This window comes from Podarcis bocagei, assembly GCF_964188305.1.
Source record: "Podarcis bocagei genome assembly, chromosome: 13".
Taxonomy (NCBI): domain Eukaryota; kingdom Metazoa; phylum Chordata; class Lepidosauria; order Squamata; family Lacertidae; genus Podarcis; species Podarcis bocagei.
This window is the reverse complement of record NC_138138.1, coordinates 16,984,866-17,009,849: the sequence shown is the minus strand read 5'-3', so window position 1 is coordinate 17,009,849 and position 24,984 is coordinate 16,984,866. Positions and strand designations below refer to the sequence as shown.

The following is a 24,984-nucleotide window of genomic DNA, read 5'->3' as shown; positions in this document are numbered from 1 at the left end:
TGCCATTAGAAAGTCCATTCCTCTCATGCTTTCATAATATTCAATGGCTAAAGTGAAATCAAACTTGTTGAGGGTTGGTCGATCAATGGGAATGCTGGAGAAGCCCTGGTCTTCTTTTGAAAAGCCCGACTGGGAATTGCATTTCTTTGTTGATTTTGTCATACAATGCAGAGCCAAAAGGCATCACCAAAGCTATTGCAGCCATGATGGCAAAGTCTGGGAACAAGTCATGCATCTCAGAATTCCAATATTCCAGCTTAGCACAAAGGTCTTTGTAGGAAAGCTGGTTGAGGCTAAATACCACCTTTTTAAAGAAGGGGCCGTCGTACAGTGCTCGCTTGAGTCTCACCACACAGGAATACGTCTCCAAAAGGAAGTTCAGTTCATCCGCACCATAGCTCCCAATTTCCTCTAAAAAGTGAGGATAGCATTTGGGGTTAAATATGGTAGAGAAAGTGTTTATCATTTCCAGAGAAGTGCTAGGGAATGTATCCTGCAGTTTGCACCACATACTCTTTAGGAAAGTATCTTTGAAATGTTCAAATTTTGTCAGGCATGCCTTGGAACAGTCAGTCAATTCCACACCTTCGTCGCAGGACCAACTCCGTACATTGTGGTCCTCACAGTGGTGCTGCTCATTGTGTTCATTAAGGAACCCTTTGAAGTTGTAACCATTAGTTTTGATCTGGTTTTGGAGGCTGATAATGGTGGCAGAGACAACAGGTTTCAATATGGAGAGATCAAAGTTCTTTAGCTGGAATAATTTGTTCAGTTTCTGGAAAACAGGAAAGGTGTCTGGAAGCAGCTTAGTGAAAGCAAGGGAACTGAATTTCTTCAGCTCCCCACAGAGACCAGTGGATATCTCTCTGACTCGGCCTCCAGTGGACACAAGAAGGCTGGCCAAGAGGCATCTATAATCTCCACAGCTGGCAAGATGGCACTCCAGTGGATGCCCCTTGACCTTTCCATGTTTACTTCACAGAACTCAAAGACATTCTGCAAGTGCTGGATGCTATTGTTTTCTGCTGTGAAGCTGGCACACACGACTGTGGTGCATAATCTTATATCTAAGATTTCCTTTGATGCCAGCAGCAGACCGCTCCACTGGTAAGTGAGGAAGTGTATCTCAGTGAGAAGAGGAAAGCTGGATTTCACCTTAGATCCCACACCACAGTGTCTGTGGGTTAACAGGGAGGAACCTCCAGAGTTTCAGCCATGCAACTTTCATGGTTGGCACACCTTGACTGCTGTGTAGCTCTCACTGTCTGGAAGCTGAATGATGTCAAGGAACATGATGGAAGTTTGGCCTTCGGGGGGGGGGGGGGAGCTGGTGGTGCTAAAAAACAACAACAAGGTTTCTTCATTTCAGTGCATCCAGTGTCTCTTTCACCACTAACCCGATGAAAGGTGATATCTTCAGCCTAAGCTTGTCTTCATTGTGTAGGACTTTGGCAATGGCTGTCTGGTGTCAGAGAGATGAGGACCAAAGTTCGGGGGGGGGGGACAGAGTATGTGGGGGGAAATGCATATATGAATGCTTAGAACGAGTTTCAACTTGCAGAAAACTCAGGTTCTTTAGAAATGAAGTGAGCCTCTTAAAAATATGTAGATTGTTAACAGGAAAAAGAAATTTCTTCTTTTTTGTATCTCTGATTTCGCTTTCCTTGATGATTTTAGGCTATAGGCTCATCCACACTTACATTTTGCCCTGTGCTTTCTAGTCACCTTAAAGTGCTGTGTCCAAGCGCTCCCCCTGCCCCGCCCCCGGTGCTTTCCCCACGAAAACTCACTCTTTAATGCTGAATCAGAGCAAACAGCAAATTGGGTTTTCCATGGTTTGCTGTCTGCTCCTATTTGTCAGTAAAGAGTGAGTTTTTGTGGGGAAACTGGGGAAACCCACCTACAAAAAAGCACTCAGACATGGACTTTATAGCACGAACCTGTGCCTGGAAATGTGGCACAAAATGATGTCTGGATGAGCCCTATGCCACAGGGTCCTGTGACCATGTTGCCTCCCCTTTGAAAGTTATTTTGCCTTGCTTAGGGCAAGAATTATGATTGCCAGCTAAACCTTCTTTGGTTTGTGACAATTATATCTAGCAGAGGATGATATCAGTTTGCACACACATCCTGCATTGATAGAGAAACACTACTTGGGGTATGCAGTGATCCCTGTGGGGCAAGACGACATGTCACCCCATTTTTGTGATCCATACAGGAGGCATTAGGAGACCCAGTACACTCTTCTCCCTTCGCAATATACTGATCTTTATTTCACAGGCTCAAAATATCCAGGTGCACTGTGGATTTATTTATTTTTAAAGGGGGGGGGGGTAATTACTTTCAGAAAGCATGCCAGCCTTGTGCATCTCACTACCATGCAAAAGCAGGATTGTCCAATTTTATATGAACTTGTCTCCATTTGCAAACCAAAGACTGGCCATTATTGCTCATTTCACCAGTTCCTTCCAGGAAATGCTGCTCCAAGGTCTGGGTACATTTCATTCCATTTTGTTGAAATATTTTAATTACTAACCCTACCCGCTCCCTCCTCCTTCTTTTTTTAAAAAAAGCAAAGTCTGCAGGATAGTGTGTGTGTGTGTGTCTGTGTGTGAGTGAAATAGAGAGAAATCTAATTAGCATGTTTATCTTCCATAAAACAGAGACCCTTATTTATGCAAAACAACTGGCAAACGCTCAAGATCAGGCAAATTAATTTGATTTTAATAGGCATGAAATGCTGGTAAAATTAAAAGATTTCCCCCTTTCTTCCTCTTCCTCTGAGCTCTCATTGCTTTGGCTGGGTGACTATGTTCATGGACTAGCTGAGAATGTGGAAAAAGAATTTGCTTTAAAAAGGAAACCTCCGTAGTCTATTATGCTAATTTAAGTTGCTTTTCTCATTACAGGGCTCAGTATTTAACTATTATGGGCCTCTTATTTAAAAAGAAAAAGTCTCATTTTTGAAGACTCTTTACAGTTAGCAATTCCTCTCTATGAAACTGTTAAAAGCTTCTGGTGTAGGCACATTTAGATGATTTAGAACCATTCAAATTTGGGTTCAGGCCTGGCCATGGAACTGAATTGGCATTGGTCGCTCTGATGAATAACCTCTGTAGAAAGGAGGACAGGAACAATGTGACTTTGCCCCTGTTTCTTGATCTCTTGTTGGCCTTTGATACCATCGACTACGGTATCCTCCTGGACCGGATCCAAGGAATGGGAACTGGGTGAACTGTATTACAGTGGTTCCAATTCTACCATTGGGGCGATGTCCAGAAAGTAGCATCAAGAGAGTGGTTTTCACCCCAACTTAGAACAAACCCATTGAAATTAATATACCCTAGTTAACCAGGTCCATTAATTTCAGTAGGGCTAATCTGAGTGTGACTAACAATGGATACAACCCCTCGTCTCTAACCCTTCTAGCAATTACAGATAGGTAGCCGTGTTATTTATTCCTTCTAGCAATATAAGCTAAACTCTGTATTTTCCCATTCCTCTCTAGCAATGCAAGGCATACTGGTTAAGAATATGGGAATTATGTATATATGAATTCACGTGTGTGTGTGTGTGTGTGTGTGTGTGTGTGTGTGTGTGTGTACACACAGTCTTTTTCTGTAATAAACATTTGTAATAATAATACTAATAATAGAATTTTTAAAAGAACATGGAGACAATACTGGCCTAATCTTAACAAGGTTGTTACAAGGATTAATACTTCAAAGTAAATGTTAAAACGTTATCACTGCCAGCACCCCCCTTTTTTTTGTTTCCCAAGTAAAAAGAAAACCCCTAAATAAACTGAAGCTCAATAAATTATGCAAAAGAAATTAATGCCAAGAAACCTTTGTTGCACATTTTATTCCAATCACAAAATCTGGGTTTTCTAGGCAAAGATTTTGGACACTTCTGGAATACAGAATGTGTATACAGTGGTGCCCCGCAAGACGAATGCCTTGCAAGACGGAAAACTCGCTAGACGAAAGAGTTTTCCGTTTTGGAGGTGCTTCGCAAGACGAATTTCCCTATGGGCTTGCTTTGCAAGACGAAAATGTCTTGTGAGTTCCTGCGGGGTTTTTTCCCCTCCCCCCTTTTTCTAAGCCGCTAAGCCGCTTATCAGCTGATCCGATAAGCCGCTAAAAGCACTAATCCGCTAATCCTTCAATGGGCTTGCTTCACAAGACGAAAAAACCGCTAGACGAAGAGAATCACAGAACGGATTCTTTTCGTCTTGCGAGGCACCACTGTACTCTCTCTCTCTCTCTCTCTGACACACACACGAGAGAGAGAGAGAGAGAGAGAGAGAGAGAGAGAGAGAGAGGGGGAGACCACTTCAAGCAGTGACTCAGAGATATGCACCTGTGTTGCCCAGATGCCGGTGGAATGGCAGTATCTGCTGTGCTCACAGGTCAGCAGTGCTGGGCAGACACTGAACTCCTGCAGCTCAAGCAAAGAGGAGTATTTCTCATTGGAAACCTCCTCCTTGGCCATCCAGTTGACTGTGGTGAAGACAGCTACCTTGATAGGGCTGACTTCCACTTTGACATCTGAATACAGCTCCTGGCGGCTTTGCACCTGTGTCTCAAAAGCCAACTGCTCCCTGTTGCCTGCCAGGGCCTGCTGGTGAGCCCCTGGGGTGACATGATGCAGGAGGGCACAACGCTGGAAGTTATCTGTGCCCACGGTGAAGGCCTTCTCAGCTTTGCAGTGCTTGTTTCTCGCAAGGGCCTGGCGGCACATGTTGCAGAACATAGCTTTCGTTCATAGTGAAACTGCAACCAGGTGAATTTGTCCTTCCAGTGCTCAATGAAATACCACTTACACTTCTTATTTGAATCGGATGTTTCCCAGGCGGCACCAGAGCTTGCCGGGGAACCAAACACTATGGAGGAAGAACTGAACTTTTGTTTCCCTTGCAGGAGGAGAAGCAGCCTTTTACATATAATTTAGAAAAGAAGGCCTATTTATTTATCACTTCCTTGGTTTGACTGGAAATGAAAGATAAGGGGGAAAGGGATTAGGGAACTGACAGATCTTGCCCAACTTTTCCAGTTAGCTATCTGTTTGAATGGCCAAAGGCATCAGACAGAGAACTATGCATTGTGAACAAACATAGGATACCCTTGGATGGAGCAATCTTTTACAGAGGAAATTGATCAGTGCCGAGGTGTACCTAAGCTGTATCATTAACCTCTATTTTATTTGGCATTTGTTGTCCATCAGGGTTGCTAATCTGTGCTCCAAAACATGCAAAACTAGATTGGGGGCAGGGGGACAAGGAGGAGTGAACCACTGCAGGCAGGGCCCAGTGAAAACATTTTGTACAAAACGAACAGGGTAATGAACAGGTGCTGCACAAGAGATTAGTAGTGCCCTTGAGCAGGTCTGGTTTCAAGGGGAGTTGCCCACAGAGCTTCCTGCTGGATTCTATCCCCTGGTTAGCATCGGAACGATTTAGGAAACTAAAGTAGCCAACAAAAATTTGTGCGCGTCTGAACCTCCAGAGGTTTGAGTACAGTTAAGGAACGTTAAGGAAGTGCTTGCCCCAAATTCTGCATGGAGCAGGAATGAAGGACCTGAATTAAGCTTCATCCCATGCCTGCCGAACCACAGATTTCTGCGCCAAGAGGTTACTGCTGTCCAGCAGCACACATTTGAGCAGAACCTCTCCCCTGAAGCAATAAGGTGCATCTCATGGGCAGCACCATTGACTGCCTCATTTCAAAACTGAGAAGATGTGGATTAGACTGCTTCCATACTCCACTTCACTCTGGCATTTTACCATTATACTGTTGATAGTGTATTAACTTATGGTCTCTGTGTGTGGTTTGGGAGCTGCACGGTCAGGGAAAAACAATGTTGTCCAGGGTTGTAAAGACTGCAGAGAGAATAATTGGATGCACTCTTCCCACCTTGGATCAAATCTATGCTTCCAAGTGCCATAAGAAAGCTGCAGAGATAGTGCAGGATAGTGCGCACCCCAGAAATAATCTCTTTCAGCTTCTGCCTTCTGGAAGAAGGTACAGGGTTATGAAGACTAGGACTAGCCGCCTGAGAAACAGTTTCTATTCAAATGTGATTTTGGTTTTAAATGCAGTGTAAGGTAGTCCCTATGGGAGTATATTGTATTTACCGTATTTTTCGCCCTATAGGACGCACTTTTCCCCTCCAAAAATGAAGGGGAAATGTGTGTGCGTCCTATGGGGCGAATGCAAGCTTTCGCTGAAGCCTGGAGAGCGAGAGGGGTCGGTGCGCACCGACCCCTCTGCTCTCCAGGCTTCACGGACCTCTCCGCAAGCAGCAGGAGCGCTCCCGCTGCTTGCGGAGAGTTGCCTGCATGCTGAAGCCTGCGCGCGCCGAGCTCAGCGCGTCCAGGCTTCGCGGACCTCTCCGCAAGCAGCGGGAGCCAGCGCTGGGCTCCCACGGCTTGCAGAGAGCTGCCTGTTTGGGGGCTGGGGTCGGGGAAAGCTCGGGCTTCCCCCGCCCCAACCCCGCGCCTGGGGGGGGGAATAATTTTTTTCCCTTTATTTCCCCCCCAAAAAACTAGGTGTGCCTTATGGGACGGTGTGTCCTATAGGGCGAAAAATACGGTGATTATGGGATATCAGAGTTTTTAGGGTGCTAACCAGGCTGGGATAGCAGACTTGTTGGTTTCTGAATGTCTGAGGTAGATTTTCAATTTCGTTGTTCTGTATGGGACAACGGCAATAAAGATTATTGTATTGTATCATATATCGTATCGTATCGTTAGGGCAGCACCTCCGTAGGGTGCTCAAAAACAGTGGCATAGCCACCCCTCTCCCATTCACTAGTACCTATTATTACTTAGATCAGGGGTCGGCAAAGTTTATCTTGCCTGGGCCAGACCAGGCCCGCAGAGATCCCTCCGTGGGCCAGATGGTGCGTGCGCGCAAGCCCACGATTTTTGGCGTCTGCGCATATGTGATTTCCAGCACCATGGAAGCGAGTCCCCATTCTTCGGTTTAGCGCAGCGCACGAGTGGGCAGCTCGGTTTGGGGGTGGCTCGTGGGCCGGTCAAACGACCTCTGCGGGCTGCTTCCAGCCCATGGGCCTTAGGTTGCTGACCCCTGACTCAGATGCACTTCCCCTTGTAGTCCGGCTGTTCCTGATGCAGTCGATACCTGGAAGCACCCCATGACTCTTCCCCTGACCTTGAAGCTTCCAGTACCAGATACTGCTTCTCACAGTTGCACTCAACAAACCCTGACCCACAAAATGGGTTCATAAGTTAAACACTTCCATTCACTGAGAATGTATTTCTAAAACGTATGTTTAACATCAAGACATTTTATATTGCCGTGAAGAATACCTTTTCAACTCTGTTCCAGGTATGCAAGTAGCATCACAGGGTAGCATCATAGACTTGACTAACGCCATGAGTTTAAACATATCTGCTTAACTTGGCTGCTTTTATCTTCAAGAGAGGGAGGGTGGTGTGGCCCTGTTTCAGAACATGCCCCTGAAAAGTATTTGGGACCACAGTAGCTATCTGCTGAAAATCACTGCCCCTTGGGTGCATTAGCTTGGCAGGAAGAACAGATGTTATGTTCACTGCCCATTACACAAGACTGCGGATGTCACAATTCCATCACGAACGTGCAGAAATCTGTGCACAGCAAAGAATCTCTTTTTTAAAAAAATGATATTTATTAAGAGTTTTAGAATTACAGAAAAAAACAAAAAAGAAAAGAAAAGAAAGAAAACAAAATAAAAACAAACCACAATCAAACAATACAAATTGATAAAAATCAAAATCAAAAAATAACACAACACAATCAAAAGACAAAAATAAGCCACAAACATTTAAAAACAAATCCAATATTCTCAAATCCTTAACTGTCATTACCTTCTTTCTTTGACCTCCTCACTCCTCCCTTTTTTTGTATCCTAGTTGTTAATTGTCACAGCAAATCCTTTCCATTTTTCATAATATTCTGTCATTACATTACCTTAGTCTATTTTAACCTTATCTTACTATAAAAGACCCTAAAACTTGAAACTTAGATCTTATTTATACCAATTTCTCATAACCATAATATTCTTACATAATTCTTTTAACATTTTTGCTAAAGCCAAATGATTTCGTTCCAACATTTTTCTAACATTCATCAATTTTATAAAGCAATCCTAATAAAAAAAAAATTCTTCCAATCTTCATCCAGCGTCTCTTCCTCCTGGTCCCGGGTTTTGTCAGTCCTTTCTATCCCATCAATCTAGCGCATTAACCTGGTAATCTTATGTCCGAGGCCCTTAAGTCTCTTCCATGTCCCTTCCGCGGCTCTTCTTCATATTTATACCTGTACTTTACTTTATCTCCTGCTCCTTTCATTCGTGGGAACTCCAACTTGACAGTGTTTTTGACCCTTCTCGATAAATCAGTCCCTTTTCCATATTCCGCACTAAACTCCATGTGGTATTTAAAAACATGTTTCAGAGTCCCTCCAGAATTAAGAGCCCCCACAACCCCAAACATCTCATGGCCCATTGCCAGACTTGAAAAGTCCAAACATCCCTGCATAGGGGGGTCTATCCAACCCCCCATTTCCAAACCAAACCAAACTTTATCTTTCCAAATCTGGCTTTTTCCAAGTTCATTTGTCAGATCCAAAAACTCATATTCCTGCTGGACCACAGCTCCCTCCATCTCTGGCGCCCGAGGTTCAGCAACATCCTCTTCCCTCATCTGATCTGTCAGAGCACACTCCTGGTTTGATTCCTGGGTGGGCTCTATATAGTTTCCCACTACCTGTCCAAAATTTCTAATCGCAGCAGCCATCAAGTCCGTCTTCTCATGTAGCTGTTCCAGTAGGGCACTTGTTTTGCAGAAAGCACTCACCAGAGCTTCTGGATACATTGTTCTGCAAGGTCAGAAGTCTATTCCCACGATCGTAATCTGTTGCAACTGCAGAGCTCCCCGATTCAGATTTAGTAACAGTTTCACAGGCTCCCTCTAGGGGAAGAACTTCTATTTGTTCTTTTCTTTTAAAGGCAGATCTAACAACAAAGTTTCCTTTTTCAGATATTTTGTCAATATTTGTTCCTTTAAAATGCGAAGGAGAACAATGGAATTACTATGTTTCTCTTCTTTTAACTATCTGTCAAAGACGTTTGTCTCTGGTCAGTGAGCTTCCCAAAGAACGTCAGTCCTGACACCCCGCTCCCAGAATCAAGACGGTGGAAAATTACTTTGCTTTACACTCTCTTCTGCAGGTTTAAACAGTCCGGAAAAATCCCCCCTCTTCTCCTGCTTCCGAAGGGGGTTCAACAGTTTTAAATGATGAAAGTTAATCCTTTACAGGCGATTTTCTGAACTCTAGTTTGCCATGTCTTTGCTTTAATCTATCTACAAGAAATGGAAGGCTGACTTCCTGTTTAGACCTTCCTGTTTCAGTGCCAAATTGAGATGAATTTCTTAGTCCAATTTTCCTTTCTGCTCACAGGTCATTATTTAAAGTCCAATTGTCTGAAATTAAAGTACTCACGGGTAATTGTTTTAAAAGCCAAATTGTCCCAGGAAAAAGGCAGCGCTCTCCGGCAACGGCTGTGCGGCTTCGCTCCACGGAAGAAGCAGTTGACTCTCAGCACCGCGCCACTTCCCCCTCTTCGCTCCGGAGCACATAAATGGGTTCCTTTACGGGTTGGGGGGGCGCTAAAGGTGCCCGCCGAGTCCCATGGTCACGGGCTTCATCCGCCTGTGATTTTTAAAAGGGTCCCCGCTTCGCCGTAGCGGGAAAGACCCATTTTCCGTGGAGCTGGTCCCTCCGGATCAGAGGGAATCCGCCATTACCGATGGCGCCACCCCGGAAGAATCTCAGCCTTGATCCTTTCTTTTTAAAAGCATCATTCTAGCCTTCACGGCTGCAAAGTCCAAAAGTATAAAGGCAATGCTTTAGCCCAGAGTGGTGGAGGCTGAACAGGATTTCCAATGGTTGCCCCGTAACGTATTCTTGTTTTAAACGTTTTAGCCCGATTCTCTGCTAATCACAGCATCTGAAGTGGCTGTGGGATCCAAGACATCAATAATAGCAAAAGCAAAATCAACCATGCATAATAATGCATAATCACAGGTTGCACACAACTCACAGATTACTGCTTTCCTCGAGTCCAGAATTTAGATTTTTTTTTTTTTTTTTGCTTCTATCGTAAGAAGCACACAACTCTCCCTGTAAAAAAAGCTGAACCCTATTTCAGACAGGAGCATCTGAAAAAGAGCCTAACGGAGAATGGAAGAAATGACCCCTCTTCCACTGGAGAAAAGGATGCACAAAGGCTAAAGTAAGGGTCCTACTTTGTTGTATGTTCCAGGGGGAGCCCTGGCACTAAAAACAAGAGTCCTGGGTCTCAGTTCAAGGGTCAAAAGGAGTGAGAAAAGGGAACCAAGCATTCAAATGACCTTTCTAGCTGAAAAGCAGAAGAGACTGGAGGATAAATCAGGGTGGACTATAAGCTGCTAGGTAGGAAAGCTTGCAGTAGGTACAAGATGATGACATCTATTGGACTGTTAAAATATTGTATATGCTGCAGAAAAGTAAGAAAATCAGTTTCCCGCTTCAAGCAATATCTTGGGATCAAACTACAAATGAAGCTGGGAGATCTGGAATCAAGTACAGTGGTACCTCGGGTTAAGAACTTAATTCGTTCCGGAGGTCCATTCTTAACCTGAAACTGTTCTTAACCTGAGGTACCACTTTAGCTAATGGGGCCTCCTGCTGCCACTGCGCCACTGCCACACGATTTCTGTTCTCATCCTGTAGCAAAGTTCTTAACCCAAGGTACTATTTCTGGGTTAGTGGAGTCTGTAACCTGAAGCGTCCGTAACCCGAGGTACCACTGTATTTTTATGAGAGGGGTTTTGTTTTTGTTTTTTGGGTGGAGGACCCTTTTCTTCTCAGGCTGCTCTTGTGATGACTCCCCCCGCCCCAAACCACCCTGCTGCCTTACCACCCATGTTGGCAAGAGCAGGTGAGACACAGGTGAGAGTTGGAAAGCAGCTGTGTGGGGAGAGGTTGATTACAAAACGGCCCACAGGAGAAGGATTAAACTGCCTGCGGTGCTGCTGCAATCCAATCTGAAGTAACCCCCCCCCCACTTCCTTCATTAAAGCAAAACATGGGGAGATCAACTGTGGATCTCCCTATGCCACATGCATTTTGGCCCCACAACAAGGTTAAAAAATATGGGCAGATTCTGCCTTTTTCTGACAACAGCTCAGGCAAAACTTGCTTCTCAAAAGGATCTGAAAACTCCCCCCTTTCTCTGACACACCTCCTTTATGACAGGTGCATAACGCAATTTTTTTTTTTTTTTTTTTGCAAAGCTGACACTGGAAAACTTCGTTGATTTTTTTTTTTTTAAAAAAAAGTAAGCAGGAACAAGACAAAAGTCACAATAAAACGCATACACCCACATTTCATCCATTCATCCCCTCTCCCATCAGAAGTGTACAGTGGTACCTCAGGTTACATACGCTTCAGGTTACAGACTCCGCTAACCCAGAAATAGTGCTTCAGGTTAAGAACTTTGCTTCAGGATGAGAACAGAAATCGGGCTCCGGCGGCACGGCAGCAGCGGGAGGCCCCATTAGCTAAAGCGGTGCTTCAGGTTAAGAACAGCTTCAGGTTAAGTACGGACCTCTGGAACGAATTAAGTACTTAACCTGAGGTACCACTATATTCCCAGTGCGTTTGATCTGCTAAGCCTGCAAAGGATGCATCACAACTGTCTTACCCGCAGCCCAACGACCCCCTTTACTCTCCCAGTTTTCCTCTGTTGAAAATAAATCAGAGAATTTAAGAGGCAAGGGGCATGGAACATTGCAAACTAAGCCCCTGCCTACATGCCACTTGTAAATGATCTTCTTTTTCTCAAATACACACACACCTCTCTATCCGGCTATGGAAGCTGCCATATTTTCACTCTGTGGTTCTTTTTTCTAGTGCTTGCTGGCAGATGAAGCGGCCACTATTGGAGCCTAGGCAACTGGGAGAGGGGGATAGCACAGGGAGAAGGAGCAGAACTTGGAAGGTGTGCAGTACTTGATTATTTGGGTTGCCCACAGAAACATTAAGAAAAGTATCGTTTCCAAGAAATAACTGCACCACTCGCTTCAAGACTCCTGAGGCCTCAGTCTGAGTTCTGATGAGGATACTGCCCTTCGAGAAAGATTGCAAGAAGACCCCTGAGAACATGAAAACATTGAGAAGAAAACCCCCAGGTTGTAGCCTTGTTGAATAGAAAAAAAAACCCAAACACAATGATGGCCTGATGTCCCTTGGCTTGGGTGTATGAAAAACTGATCAGGAGGTTAGAGAATGTTGTTTGTATGGAGGACAAAGGGAGCACAACTTATTCCCAGTCCCAAAACACTCCATCACCTCAACACCACACATTCACAGCAATATTTTAGCATTCATGGCTTCCCCAAAAGAATCCTGGGAATGGTAGTTTAAAGGTTCTGGCAGCTGTTAAAAAGGTAAAGGGACCCCTGACCATTAGGTCCAGTCGTGGCCGACTCTGGGGTTGTGGCGCTCATCTTGCTTTACTGGCCAAGGGAGCCGGCGTACAGCTTCCGGGTCATGTGGCCAATATGACTAAGCCACTTCTGGCGAACCAGAGCAGCGCATGGAAATGCCGTTTACCTTCCCGCCAGAGCGGTACCTATTTATCTACTTGCACTTTGATGTGCAATTCCCAGCACCCCTAACAATCTACAGTCCCCAGGATTCTTTGGGAGGGAGCTGTTCAAGTGGTGGTACAAGAATGCTGTATGTGAATACAGATGTAATGAGGCAACTGTGATGAATACAGGTCGGAACAGAAAACTGCTGCCTGATTCCAGATTCTCGCTATGAAGACACACAGACTGATGGGAAACTGAATCTCTTTTCTGATTTTGGGTGCTCTTGTACCAACACCAGCCTTGCTGTAACTGTTTAAAAAGGTCTCTAAAATCTTAGGTATGTTATATTTTAGATATGCATTTTAAAAACAGCATTTATTACTTTTGAACGCACTAAGAGAACCACCCCAACCTCTCCTCCCCTGTTACCCTGCCCCCAGCCTTACACTTTGCAATTTGTCACAAAAGAGTTTAATGAAATAGGACACAGCGACGCCAGGCACGGAACTGCTACTCTGCCACATGATGTGCTCCTATCACGTTGAGAGTCCACTCCTTTTTTAATAATGGGCCACCACATCTCCCAAATTCTCAGGCCATTCTGTGAAAACTGTGCCCCTATACCTTGAGCATCAGGAAACAGATTTTTGGGGAGCCTTTTGGTTACGCCAGCTTCGTAGAGGCAGAATATGTTTTTAGCCTGCCTCACGTGGTCCCCAGCTGCAGCCGGCTCAGTGATCCGTGCTGGTGACAGCAACTTCAGGGTAGCTACGGGAGCTGCTGGCCATATTCTGTCAAGCTAGCATAGAGAAGATGCTGTGTTGAAACAAAGAATGCTTCTGACAAGGATACTCCATTTTGACTGTATCCCCATCTGCCCGTCATGGACTTGGGTGACTTCTCCTCAAACGGAAACTGCAAGAAGGGTGCGGAAGTGAACATAGGTAAATAGCAAGCTGCCTTGTATAGAATCTGCCCATGCTGCCTGACTCTAGCTCTCTATGGTATCAGACTGGGGTCTTTCCCAGGCCTTCTTGAAGAGGCAAAGGATTGGAACTGCAACCTTATTCATGCAAAGCACATGCTCATACCTTCCAGCATTTCTCTGATGAAAAGAGCGATGTCCTATTCCATAATAATAATGATTTTATTATTTATACCATACCCATCTGACCAGGTTGCACCAGACACTCTGAGTGGCTTCCAACATATATAAAAACATAATAAAACATTAAACATTTTTTTAAAAAACCTTTCCTATACAGGACTGCCTTCAGATGTTTTCTAAAGGTTGCATAGTTACGTATCTCCTTGGCTAAGGGTTGCATAACTTCATACCCACCAACAATTCTCCAATTAAAATAGGGAAATCCTAAAGAAAAGAGGGACATTCCAGAATTCTGTAAATCTGGGACTGTCCCTGGAAAATAGGGACACCTGGAGGGTCTGCAACGCTCCATCAAGGACCAACTGGAACAGAGATCTGGAAATGTATTATCAGGCTCCAGAATAGGGATTTTCTGAGGTCTCCAGTGGGCACTGGGGGTAGAAAGTGTGAGGATCCTTGCACTACAATATGTGGTTATGGCTTAGGTGACTTGAAAGAATATTAAAAGGGGGGATAATTCCAAGAATTTATCTATAAACAGCCAGGATAGCTGCAAAGAAGCATTATACCTCTACATATCAAATTGGGGGTGGGGGTGTAGTGTTGCACAAAGCTTGCAGTCTCTGCTTCTGGATTTCCACTGCTGGGGAAATGTTGCTGAACCAACTGGACCTTTAGTCAGATACATCAGGACTCTTTTTATGCAAATTCCAGCGGAAGCACATAGCATCATTACTGGATCCCGGAGAGAAATGGCTTACATGGGATCCGAGTCCCTAAAGGATTGTGCAAGCTGAAAAGGAAGAGTTTGAATGTATGTCTGCAAAGACTTACATTGGTTTCATAGTACCATAGCAATGGCAAGAGGAAGAATGACTACTGGGAGAAGTACAGACAGAAGAAGAAGAAGAAGAAGAAGAAGAAGAAGAAGAAGAAGAAGAAGAAGAAGAAGAAGAAGAGGAGTCTGGATTTGATATCCCGATTTATCACTACCCAAAGGAGTCTCAAAGCGACTAACATTCTCCTTTCCCTTCCTCCCCCACAACAAACACTCTGTGAGGTGAGTGGGGCTGAGAGACGTCAAAGAAGTGTGACTAGCCCAAGGTCACCCAGCAGCTGCATGTGGAGGAGCGGAGACGGTTCACCAGCTTACGAGTCTACCACTCTTAACCACTACACCACACCGCCATGGTGTATCTGCAGCAGCACTACCAGATGCTTTCATTTGCCCCAGTTGCAACAGAACATGTTTCTGCCACATGTCTCTACAGTCATAGCAGGCACTGTAACTCTCCAACCATCCGACTTCACCTCCAAAGGCGCACTCCTCCATTGTCTCCCAAGACAGACAGATACCAACCACCTTACCATCTCCATGAGGAAGCTAGATACTGACGTTCTGTGAGCAGAAAATCTCTTAAAGATAAATTTCAGCACCTTTGCCAATCTATAACTCCCAAGAACCACAATTCTGCTTTCCCTGTGCTTAGAAGCCATGGGTCCGAGCAGTTTTCTGTTTGCCCCACTGCTTGCCCCAGGAAAACGCGCTTTTCAGCGCTGAATCAGAGCAAACATCAACCCATGAAAAACCTGGTTGACATTTGCTCCAATTCAGCAGTAAAGGTCGGGTTTTCCCGGGACAAAGAAGTAGGACAAGTGGAAGTCTAGATGAGCCCTTAAACTGGTACAAAAATCAGTGCAAGTTTCTACTGAAAATATGCTGAGTGTAAGAAGAGTAAGTACCATTTTTTTTAATTTTTTTTATTTTTACTTTATTACAAACACATACAATTACACTTACATAAAATCAGACACATACACCTAAAGAAATTAGAAAAAAGACCAAACATAGAAAAGAACAGAAAAAAAAATCGCATCCTTACACACATTTGACTTCCAATAACTTCAGCTTTGGGTTAAGTTTCCTACATATATCATCTGCAGTTGTTTTCATTAACCTTTCCACGTCACAGGAGTTAAACATCGTCTACTGTTAAATTATTAATTCCCAAGTTAGTCTCAAGATAAATTATGAATTTGGACCAATCTTCTATCTTTTTAATGGGATTATCACGCCTAATATATTGTGTAAGTCGCGCCAACTCCAAATATTGATATAATTTCACCCGCCACTCTCTCATTGTTGGTATTTCAGGGGATTTCCAATTCTTTGCTATTAATATCCTTGCAGCGGTGGTTGCATATTGGAAGAAGGTCCGGTCCGTTTTTTGTATTTCCTCCCCAATCATCCCTAAGAGGAAAGCTTCCGGTCTCTTGGGGAAATTATACTTCAAAATTTTCTTTAGCTCATCGTAAATTTGTCCCCAAAAGCCTTTCACTTTCTCACAGGTCCACCAGACATGGATGAAAGTCCCCACCTTCTCTTTACACCTCCAGCAGGTATTATCTGCTGTTCTATACATTCTCCCTAGTCTGGCCGGAGTCAGATACCAACGATACATCATCTTATATAGGTTCTCCCTTAAATCAGCACACCCAGTAAATCTCATGCCTTTCTTCCACAGAGTTTGCCATTTATCATAGCCTAGCTCATATCCTAGGTCTTTGTTCCATTTAATCATTGCCTCTTTGATCGAGTCCTCCTTATATTCACTTTCCAGCAATTGCCTATACATTTTAGACAATAATTTATTGTTACTCTCCATAATCTCTACTTGGAATCTGGATTTATTTTCTCCCATACCTATTCTCTTATGTTCCCTCCATAATGCATTAATTTGGTGTAGGTGAAACCAATCCTTGATTTTCTCTTTTAACTCGTCCTGCTGTCTTAATTTCCACCCTTCTTCTGATTTAATTAAGAGGTCCTCATATGTCCACCTTTCACCTGTCATATTTAATTTCTTTATTTTAATAATATCAACAGGTGAAAGCCACCAGGGGGTACTTTGTTCAATCATATTTTTCTTCCTGTTCCACACTTCTAGAAGTGACCCTCTAATTATGTGATTATAAAAACCTCTATGGACTTTATCTTTCTCCTGCCAGAGGTAAGCATGCCACCCGAATCTTAAATCAAATCCTTCTAAGTCTAATAAATCAGTATTTTTCAATATGACCCATTCTTTTATCCAGAGTAAACATGCCGCCTCGTAGTAAAGCCTTAGGTTTGGTACACCAAATCCCCCTCTTTCCCTAGAGTCCATCAAATATTTAAGTTTTACCCTAGGTTTCTTATCCTGCCAAATATATTTGGTCAAGGTCCTTTGCCAGTTTTTAAAGCAAGCGGTACCTTTTATGACTGGTAAGTTCTGGAACAAGAATAACAGTCTCGGGAGGATACACATCTTAATCGATGCCATCCTCCCGGTCCAAGATAAATTCAATCTACGCCAAGTGTCCATGTCCTTCTTTATTTCTTTCCACAGTTTATTATAATTATCCTCTACTAAATTAATATTCTTTGGAGATAACCAAATTCCCAGATATTTCACTTTGTTTACTACTTTAATATCAACCTGTTGTTCCAACTGTGATCTCTCCTGTTCTATCAAATTTTTTGTTAATATTTTGGTTTTCCCCCTATTTAGCTTGAATCCGGATAATTTACCAAACTCCTCCAACAGTTCTACCGCTCTGCTAGCACTTTCTATAGGATTCTCCAAAGAGAGGACCAGGTCATCAGCATAGGCTTTTAGTTTGTATTCTTTCTCTCCAATTCTTAATCCCCTAATACTCGGGGTCGCTCTTATTTTATTTGCGACTGTTTCTAACACCAAAATAAACAGTAAAGGTGACAGTGGGCAACCCTGCCTTGTCCCTTTCATAATTGGGAAAAATTTGGTCAAGTTGTTATTAATGATCAGCCTAGCCTGCTGTTCTGTGTAGATCGCCCTGATAGCCTTCAGGTAGGGACCCCCTATTCCCACCTTATCTAGATTTTGTAGCAGAAATTCCCAAGAAACACGGTCGAAAGCTTTTTCTGCATCAATGAAAATAAGGGCCGCTGGGACATCTGGTCTTGCTTCCAGATACTCCATAATGTCCAATACATGCCGCACGTTGTCCCTCAGTTGCCTACCTGGGAGAAATCCCACTTGATCTCTGTGTATATATCTGTTTAGTAATCTTTTAAGTCTACCTGCCATGATGTCTGCAAAAACCTTATAGTCACAATTTAATAGTGAAATTGGCCTATAGTTTCTTAAGTCTGCCTTTTCATTTTCGGTCTTAGGAATTAATGTAATATACGCCTCCTTCCAGGAGCTAGGTATCCTCCCCTCTTGGAGGGTGTTATTTATTACCTCAGTTAATACCGGCGCTAACAGGTCTGTCAGCTTCTTGTAAAATTTTGCAGGCAGACCGTCCGGGCCAGGGGACTTCCCGTTCTTCATCTTGTTGATAGCGTCCCTAACCTCCTTTACAGAGACCATTTTATTTAATTGTATACAGTCTTCTTCTGTAAAAAATTTCCTTTCTTCTTGATCCAAATAGTTCTCTATTTCTGCACTACTCTCTTCTCCCTTTTCATACAGCTTTTCAAAAAAGGTGACAAACCTACTTTCAATTTCATTTGGATCTTCTATCACCCTCTCGTCTACAATAAGTTTATTAATCGCATTTTGTTTCTTTCTTTTCCTGAGCTGCCATGCAAGTAGCTTCCCCATTTTGTTGGCCGACTCGAAGTATTTCTGTCTTGTAAATTTAATTTTCTGATCTACCTCTTGGTTCAAAATAGCTGAGTATTGGGACTGCAACACCTTCACCGCTTGGTTAATCGTTTCATCTGTCGGGTTTAAGGCCAGTTTCCTTTCAAGGTCTTTCATTTGAGCCAGAATATCTTCCTTCTTTTTCTCCCTTAACTTCTTTCTATAGCAATTTTGCTGTATCAAAAAGCCCCTTAGGACTGCCTTACCGGCATCCCAAACCAGCTCTATTGGGGTGTCTCTATTCAGATTTATCACCAGGTACTCTCTCAAAGTTTTTTTGGCCATGTCCAGTACATCCTCATTCTCAAATAAATATTCGTTCATCCTCCACCTAGGTTGCCCTTTCAGTTCATTTTTAATTTCCAAAGTCAAGGGGCAGTGATCTGACAAGGTTCTGGGTAGTATCTCACATCTCCTAACTCTCCAAGCCATAGCCTTAGTCACCCATATCTGGTCGATCCTGCCCCAACTTTGATGGGGCTCTGAGTAGTGAGTGAACTGTTTTGTGGTGGGGTTTCGGTGTCTCCAGATATCGATTAAATCTAAATTTTCCACTAACTCATTGAAGGCATTAGGAAGCTTCCCCCTGTTTACATTCCTCTGATTCTCACTTCTATCCAGACTTGGTGTTGGTACCCCATTCCAATCTCCCAATAAAATTAACTTATGAGGTTCCAAATCCAACAACAGACTTTCAAGTTTTTCAAAAAACTCTGATCTGTTTGAATTTGGTGCATACACCGACACTACATTAATTCTTTCCCCTCGAAAATTTAATTGAACACCTAATATTCTCCCTTCCTCATCTTTACAGATTTGTGTTGGTTCCCACCTTTCTTTAACATATATCACCACTCCTCTTTTCTTATTTACATCCGAATTTACAAATTCTACTCCCAATTTTTTATTCACCAAAATATGTCTATGTCTCTTTGCAATATGAGTTTCCTGAAAACAGATTACGTCACATTTCTTATTTCTCAAAGCTTTTTGAATTTTATTCCTTTTAACTTTCTCATTCAACCCATTCACGTTCCATGATAAAAATTTTAGAGTGTCCAGTGTTGTCTTAGTTCTCCGACTACTCTACCTCACGTCAGAGCTCGGATTAAAATCTAGCGCCTTTATTTCCTGAGAGCCCCTCCTCTTCAGCCGCCCCTTCTCCCACTGCGGCTTCCTCGTATTCATCTCCTGAAATTGACCTCCTCTCTCCTTGATTTTTGGTGCTCCCCTCCCCCTCCTCCTCCCCCTCCCGACCAATCCCTTTCGTCTCTTCCCTGTCTCGCAGCCTGTTTTCTGTCCTTCCCAGCTCTCTTTCATATCTCCTCAGAAACTTCTCTGTTTCCTGTATGTCCGTCAGTTTGAATTTCTTATCTTTATAAAAGAAGGTAATCCCCTCGGGAAACTCCCACCTAAATTGTATTCCATTTCTCCTTAAAGCAGCTACCACTTGTCTATAGCCCTCTCTTTTTCGTAGTAATCTAATTGGGATCTCTTTATATATAATAATGGGCCTACCTTCTATTCTAAGTTTGTTACGGTAGCTCGTCCTTAGAATTAGATTTCTCATTTCTAAGGAGTTGAATATCACCAGACAGTCTCCCAAAAATTTGTTGGGTTTTAAGTGTTGTGGTCTAGACATTCTAAATACGTTATCTATTGTTAATGCTATCTCTTCTTCTTCCAAACCCAACCATTTAGAAAGTTCCTTAATCATTTTCTTTCTGATGTCCTCATTTCTTTCCTCTACCACACCTCTAAATTTTAAGTGGAGCTGCTTTTGTCTCATGTCAGCCATGGCGAGGTTGTCCCAAATCTTATCCTGTGCTTTATTTAGCTCTCCCAACTCTTCCCTCATCCTCCCTGTTTCTTTTTTCTGCTCCCTCATTTCTTTCTGTAATTTCTTGTTGGACTCCTCAATTATCTTAGATTTTACTGACAAATCTTGAATTTTAGATGAGAGCTCTCCTACTGCTTCTTCTATTTTTTTATCAATCAGATCTTGCATATCTCCTAGCTTATTTTCTATATATGTTTCATTTTGTTTAAATTCTTCCTTTATTTTAACCCATAAGCTATCTAAGTCTTTGATCTCTTCCTGTCGCGATGTCTTTCTCTCCCCCGGGGTCCCACCCACTTTCTTAGCATCCCTCCCTTCCTTCCCCATCATTATTTATCACGCACTCCCTTTATTTGCTAATAATTTCTTCTTGTAGTCCTTTTAGTCCTATGTTCCTTCTCTTTCCCTCCTTTCCTCTCTAAGGGCGCCTGCCTAGTTGGTATATATTATAACCGATCTGGTTACATCAAATGTCCGTGCAAAACACGTGTAGACCCCCGAGAGAACGACAGTTTCACAGTATTGTCTTTAACAGCCCTGGAGATAGGCTTAATCCAGAAGCATCAGTTAGTCTATTCCAGGCCTTGTTTTCCCCTTTTACTTCTCTCAGTCCTTCCCTCGGGTCCTTTACCTGGCTTCACCTGTGCCTCACCGAGCACCCAACAACCCGGAATAGAAGGAAGGAAGGGGGGGGGTAAGAGGTAAGAAAGAAAAAAAAAAAAGAAAAAAAAGGTGGGGAGGTTATTAGGGGCGTATATCCAAAATTAGTCCTAATTAGTTCACTCCCGGCACTTCAGGATCCTCAGGAACTTCCAGCACTTTAGGAGCTTCAGACACTTTAGACACTTTACGCACTTTAGTCTCCTCACCCCCAGGGGTTACTGTCCCAATGGTATCCCTCGTTGTAGTCCCAATTGCAGTCTAAAGTCCGACTCAAGGTGGCACCGTCCCCCTCTTCAACCCCCTCTCCAACAAAGACCAATCCTAAAGCGAAGTTCTGTACAGTTTGGTTTACTCCATGTCCAGCTTCTACCACCAAGAGCCAGCTGTTTAGAGTAGCGATCCAGCCGATTATAGGCGTCGCTTTATGGGGCGTCTTTATTATACCTCGAGTTGTGAGCTGAATATCAAGCCCCTGCCGCGCCTCTTTTAATGTATTTTCGTCAGTCTATTTTGAAAACTGTCCTTAAGGGGCGTAGATAACGTTGGAGAGTCGTCGTTATCAATCAATCAATCCAAACCTCACCGGGGGTTTGAGATGCGCTCGTAACTGTCTATGTCCTGGAATTGGCGTTATGCTTAATTATTAAAATTATAGTTAGTAAAATTTAGTCCGTGAAAAACAATATAGTCCGTATTTACTGTCAACTCGGCTCTTGCTCATTCAGTCAGACTATTAACTAACCTCCTCACTCCTGCGACTCCCCTTCTGCGCCATCTTGTCTCCGCTGCCAAAGCATATCCCGTATGTTAGCAAACAAAGAAAAACCTGGGCGTCTCCTAGCTTCACACCAACTGCGCGCTTATAAAATAAGCACTTCAAATAAAGAAAAAACAAAGGAAATTTTCATGCTGGAGACCCCAATCTTATCTCTGAGGAGTCCCGACGCTGTTCTCAGCTGAAGCTCCGGGCGTCTCGCTGTGGGGTGGCACTTCCCAATTTGCGCTAGCGGCCGCCGTTCTCTCGTTCCTCCCTGTCTTCTCCCAGGGGGGGTAGGTCGACCGCGTCCACGCTGCTGGTGGCCTCTCCCCCAAGGGTACCCCCCTTGAGGTTTCGGGGTGCGCTGCGCCCTTGCGCCTTTCCCCACGATCCCACAGCGCCCAGAAAACCGAGAGCTGGCTTTCTGTGCTTCCTCGCTGCTCGCGTCCGGAACCGGAAGTCGAGTAAGTACCATTTTTAATGGGTTGGTCCAAAATTAGTTGCCCTTTCTGGGCTGATGACCAAGGTGAAGCCCCGACATTCCCAAATATTCTACAAAAAAAAGCAAGAACCACAAGGTTTTAGGTCTGAAACCAGTGGTCCTAACTGCAATCAACAGAGCAATCCTTACAAATATAGCTGGAAGCAAAGCCTACTGAGTTTCCAAGGTGAGGGGTATAGGATTGCAGCCTCACATTCCACTGATAAGCTCCCCACTCACAACAAGACAAGTAAGGTAGACAGAGTTTGGGACGTAGGATTTGAAGCACCTGGGTGGTGCCCCAGGATTCAAAGGAGATTAGTGTCCTTGATAGGCCCAACACATTGCTAAAACCTTCAGCATTCACAGGAACCAATGGACCAAAAATTTGACTCATCTGTGCTAAAGAATGCATCTCTGTGACAGGTACATAATGTGGAACTCATCAAGAGAGGGGAGCAAGCTTAATCTTGACCCGGGGCAGGAAGAACTAGGAAACTCAAAAAGAGGAAAAAGGAAGAGGTAATTGTCCAATTCAAGCTCAGTCTCTTCTAACCCCTGCAGCAATGTTGGTCTCTGTTTCCACCAATTTGTTTTTGTGGGGATGGGGAGGCAAAGAGGGAGAGGCTGTGCTTCATGAGAAAGTAAAAAAAGATACCCCTTCCTTTCTTCCCTGGATCAAAGATAGAGGCTACAGCTCCCATTCTGGGAAGGGTTTAATCTGTAAATTATAACTTTCTCAGTTTGTTACAGCCAAAAGAACTACTGGATGGAAAGAGAAGGCAGAAGGTAGACAGAAAGATACTGTAGTTTGCAATGGCAACGGCAAAATACTTTGAGCAGCTTAGACGCCATTTCTGTGCTGGATGGTCCAAAGGAATCAATCATACAAGAGCCAAGCTCTAAAATATTATAGCTCTTGTCCTTGGGTTGGATATTATTATTATTATTAAGCTAAATTATTTCTGTTCTAAAGGAGATTGCTAGGAGCTAGTCAACAGATTTATGAAACGCCTTTTCTCAGGGTGCCTGTTGAGTGGCTGCAATTAGCAACCAGATGTTCATGTTGAAACATTTCCAATAGATATTCCCTTTGGGGTTTTAAGAAAAGGTGAAAACCCCACTAAGCTAAAATGTTGTTGTTGTTGCTGCTGTTGCTGTTGTTGAGTCTTCTGATCTAATTTTGGTAAGATAACTATTAAATGGATAACCTTAATCAACATTAAGGCTGAGAACATCACATATATTTTAAAGCACCCACACAAGAATCCTGAGAATTGTAGTTTGCCCCTAACAGAGCTATCATTCCCAGCACCCTTAACAAACTACAGTTCCCAGGATTCTTGGGGTGGGAAGAATGTGTAAGCATGCTTTAAATATATAGTCTGCAAACAGCTGTAGGCTTAGGAAGAGCAATAGTGAAACACTGACAATTCTCTAAATAACACTGAATTTCTGGCAATATCAGCAATTCTGAAGAAAAACAGATTCTGAAGAAAACAGTTTTCTTTGATATAACGTTAAAAAGTTTTGAATATTATCCTTGCCTGGGAAATTATCTATAATGAATTGGGGGAAAATGTTTAAAAGTACTTTCCCAAAAAACCAGAGTTGGGGATAATTCAGACTGAAATCCCCAGAAAAAGTTATTTATGTATGCAACAACTGAGGTTGGTGTTTTGTAAGCCCAAAAATGGAAAACCCAACTGAAGAAGAATGGCAACTTAAGTGACAGAATATGCACAACTTGCAGACTTAACATATAGAATAAGAGAACAAGAAGAACATACATTTAAAGAAGATTGGAAAACGTTTATTGAATATATGGAAAATAATTGTGTACAGCTGAAAATGATGGCGGCATTAAGATAAATTCAACAGTGCAAATATGTTTTGGTGGATGTAATAAACTGAAAACTGATTGGTATCATTTTTGTAAAATATGCAGGGATTTAAGATATGTAAAATGAACCACGGAAAGAGAAGATATCTTAAGGATGTAAAATGAGCATTTGAAATTGTAAAACAGAAAATTTAATAAAAATTATATATATGAAAAAGAATACTATCCTTGCCTGGACAGCAGGATTTATTCCCCTAGTCTCCTAAATCATCTCTTTAGGCAAGGTCGTTTGATGCATAATGGCTAGGCAAAGCAGCTCAAAACTCATTTTCGCCAAACACCATCACATATGCTCCTAGTTACAACTTCATCTTTGTGGACTTTGCTGCAAATTTTCAGAAAATGCTGGAGGGTGAATATCTGGAAGCATGGTTAATTCCGACAGCGTTATGCAGAAAACAAAGTCATATTGTATAACAAGACAGAAGAATTATGCTAATCCCTCTAGATCTGCTGCTCCATAGAAGAAGTCTGCCCAAATTGCTACAGGAGAGTTTCTAATTCAACGGGAGCAGAGAGTGGGGGACTGGTTGAGGAACGTAGGACTGAATTTGAAGGTCCCAAGCCTTTGTTTCTTTCTCTCCCCAGCCCCCTTCTCATGGACCGAGCTGCTTGTGCGAGTGCTCAGTCGCATGTCCAGAGGCTGACGTTCTGGGAAACCTCAGAAGGTAGAAAATATTCCTTCCACCTACAGCAGAAGTTTAGAATCATTGAATTTTAGAGGTGAAAGAAGCAATCTAGTCCAACCTTCTGCAATGCTGGAATCACAGCCACACTGCTTCATTTCCAATCGGTGCACATCCTGTAACTTCCTGCTGAAATCCCATAACTTTTCACACCACAAATATTGGTGGGTGAGGTTAAGGTAAGATGGTTGTTCTGCTTTAGCTGCACTGGACAGCAATGTCGTGGTTACAGT

The 24,984-nt window shown here is 43.2% G+C and overlaps 2 protein-coding genes and 1 long non-coding RNA gene across 11 annotated transcripts in view; 1 reads left to right on the top strand and 2 right to left on the bottom strand.

Moving 5' to 3' along the window:
- LOC308571476 overlaps positions 1–24,984 on the top strand; it is a 379,389-nt gene that overhangs the window by 232,278 nt on the left and 122,127 nt on the right. The window lies entirely within an intron of this gene.
- ZNF385C (zinc finger protein 385C) overlaps positions 1–24,984 on the bottom strand; it is a 168,442-nt gene that overhangs the window by 48,187 nt on the left and 95,271 nt on the right. The window lies entirely within an intron of this gene.
- Positions 4–18,745, bottom strand: LOC308570622 (uncharacterized protein C17orf113; the record flags this gene model as incomplete). The annotated part of the gene is given in 7 exon segments (XM_081165538.1): positions 4–136; positions 138–855; positions 858–1,104; positions 1,373–1,462; positions 4,363–4,757; positions 4,760–4,885; positions 18,628–18,745. Coding segments are annotated over 7 exon segments (1,827 nt in total), but the record flags the coding sequence as incomplete, so codon positions are not given.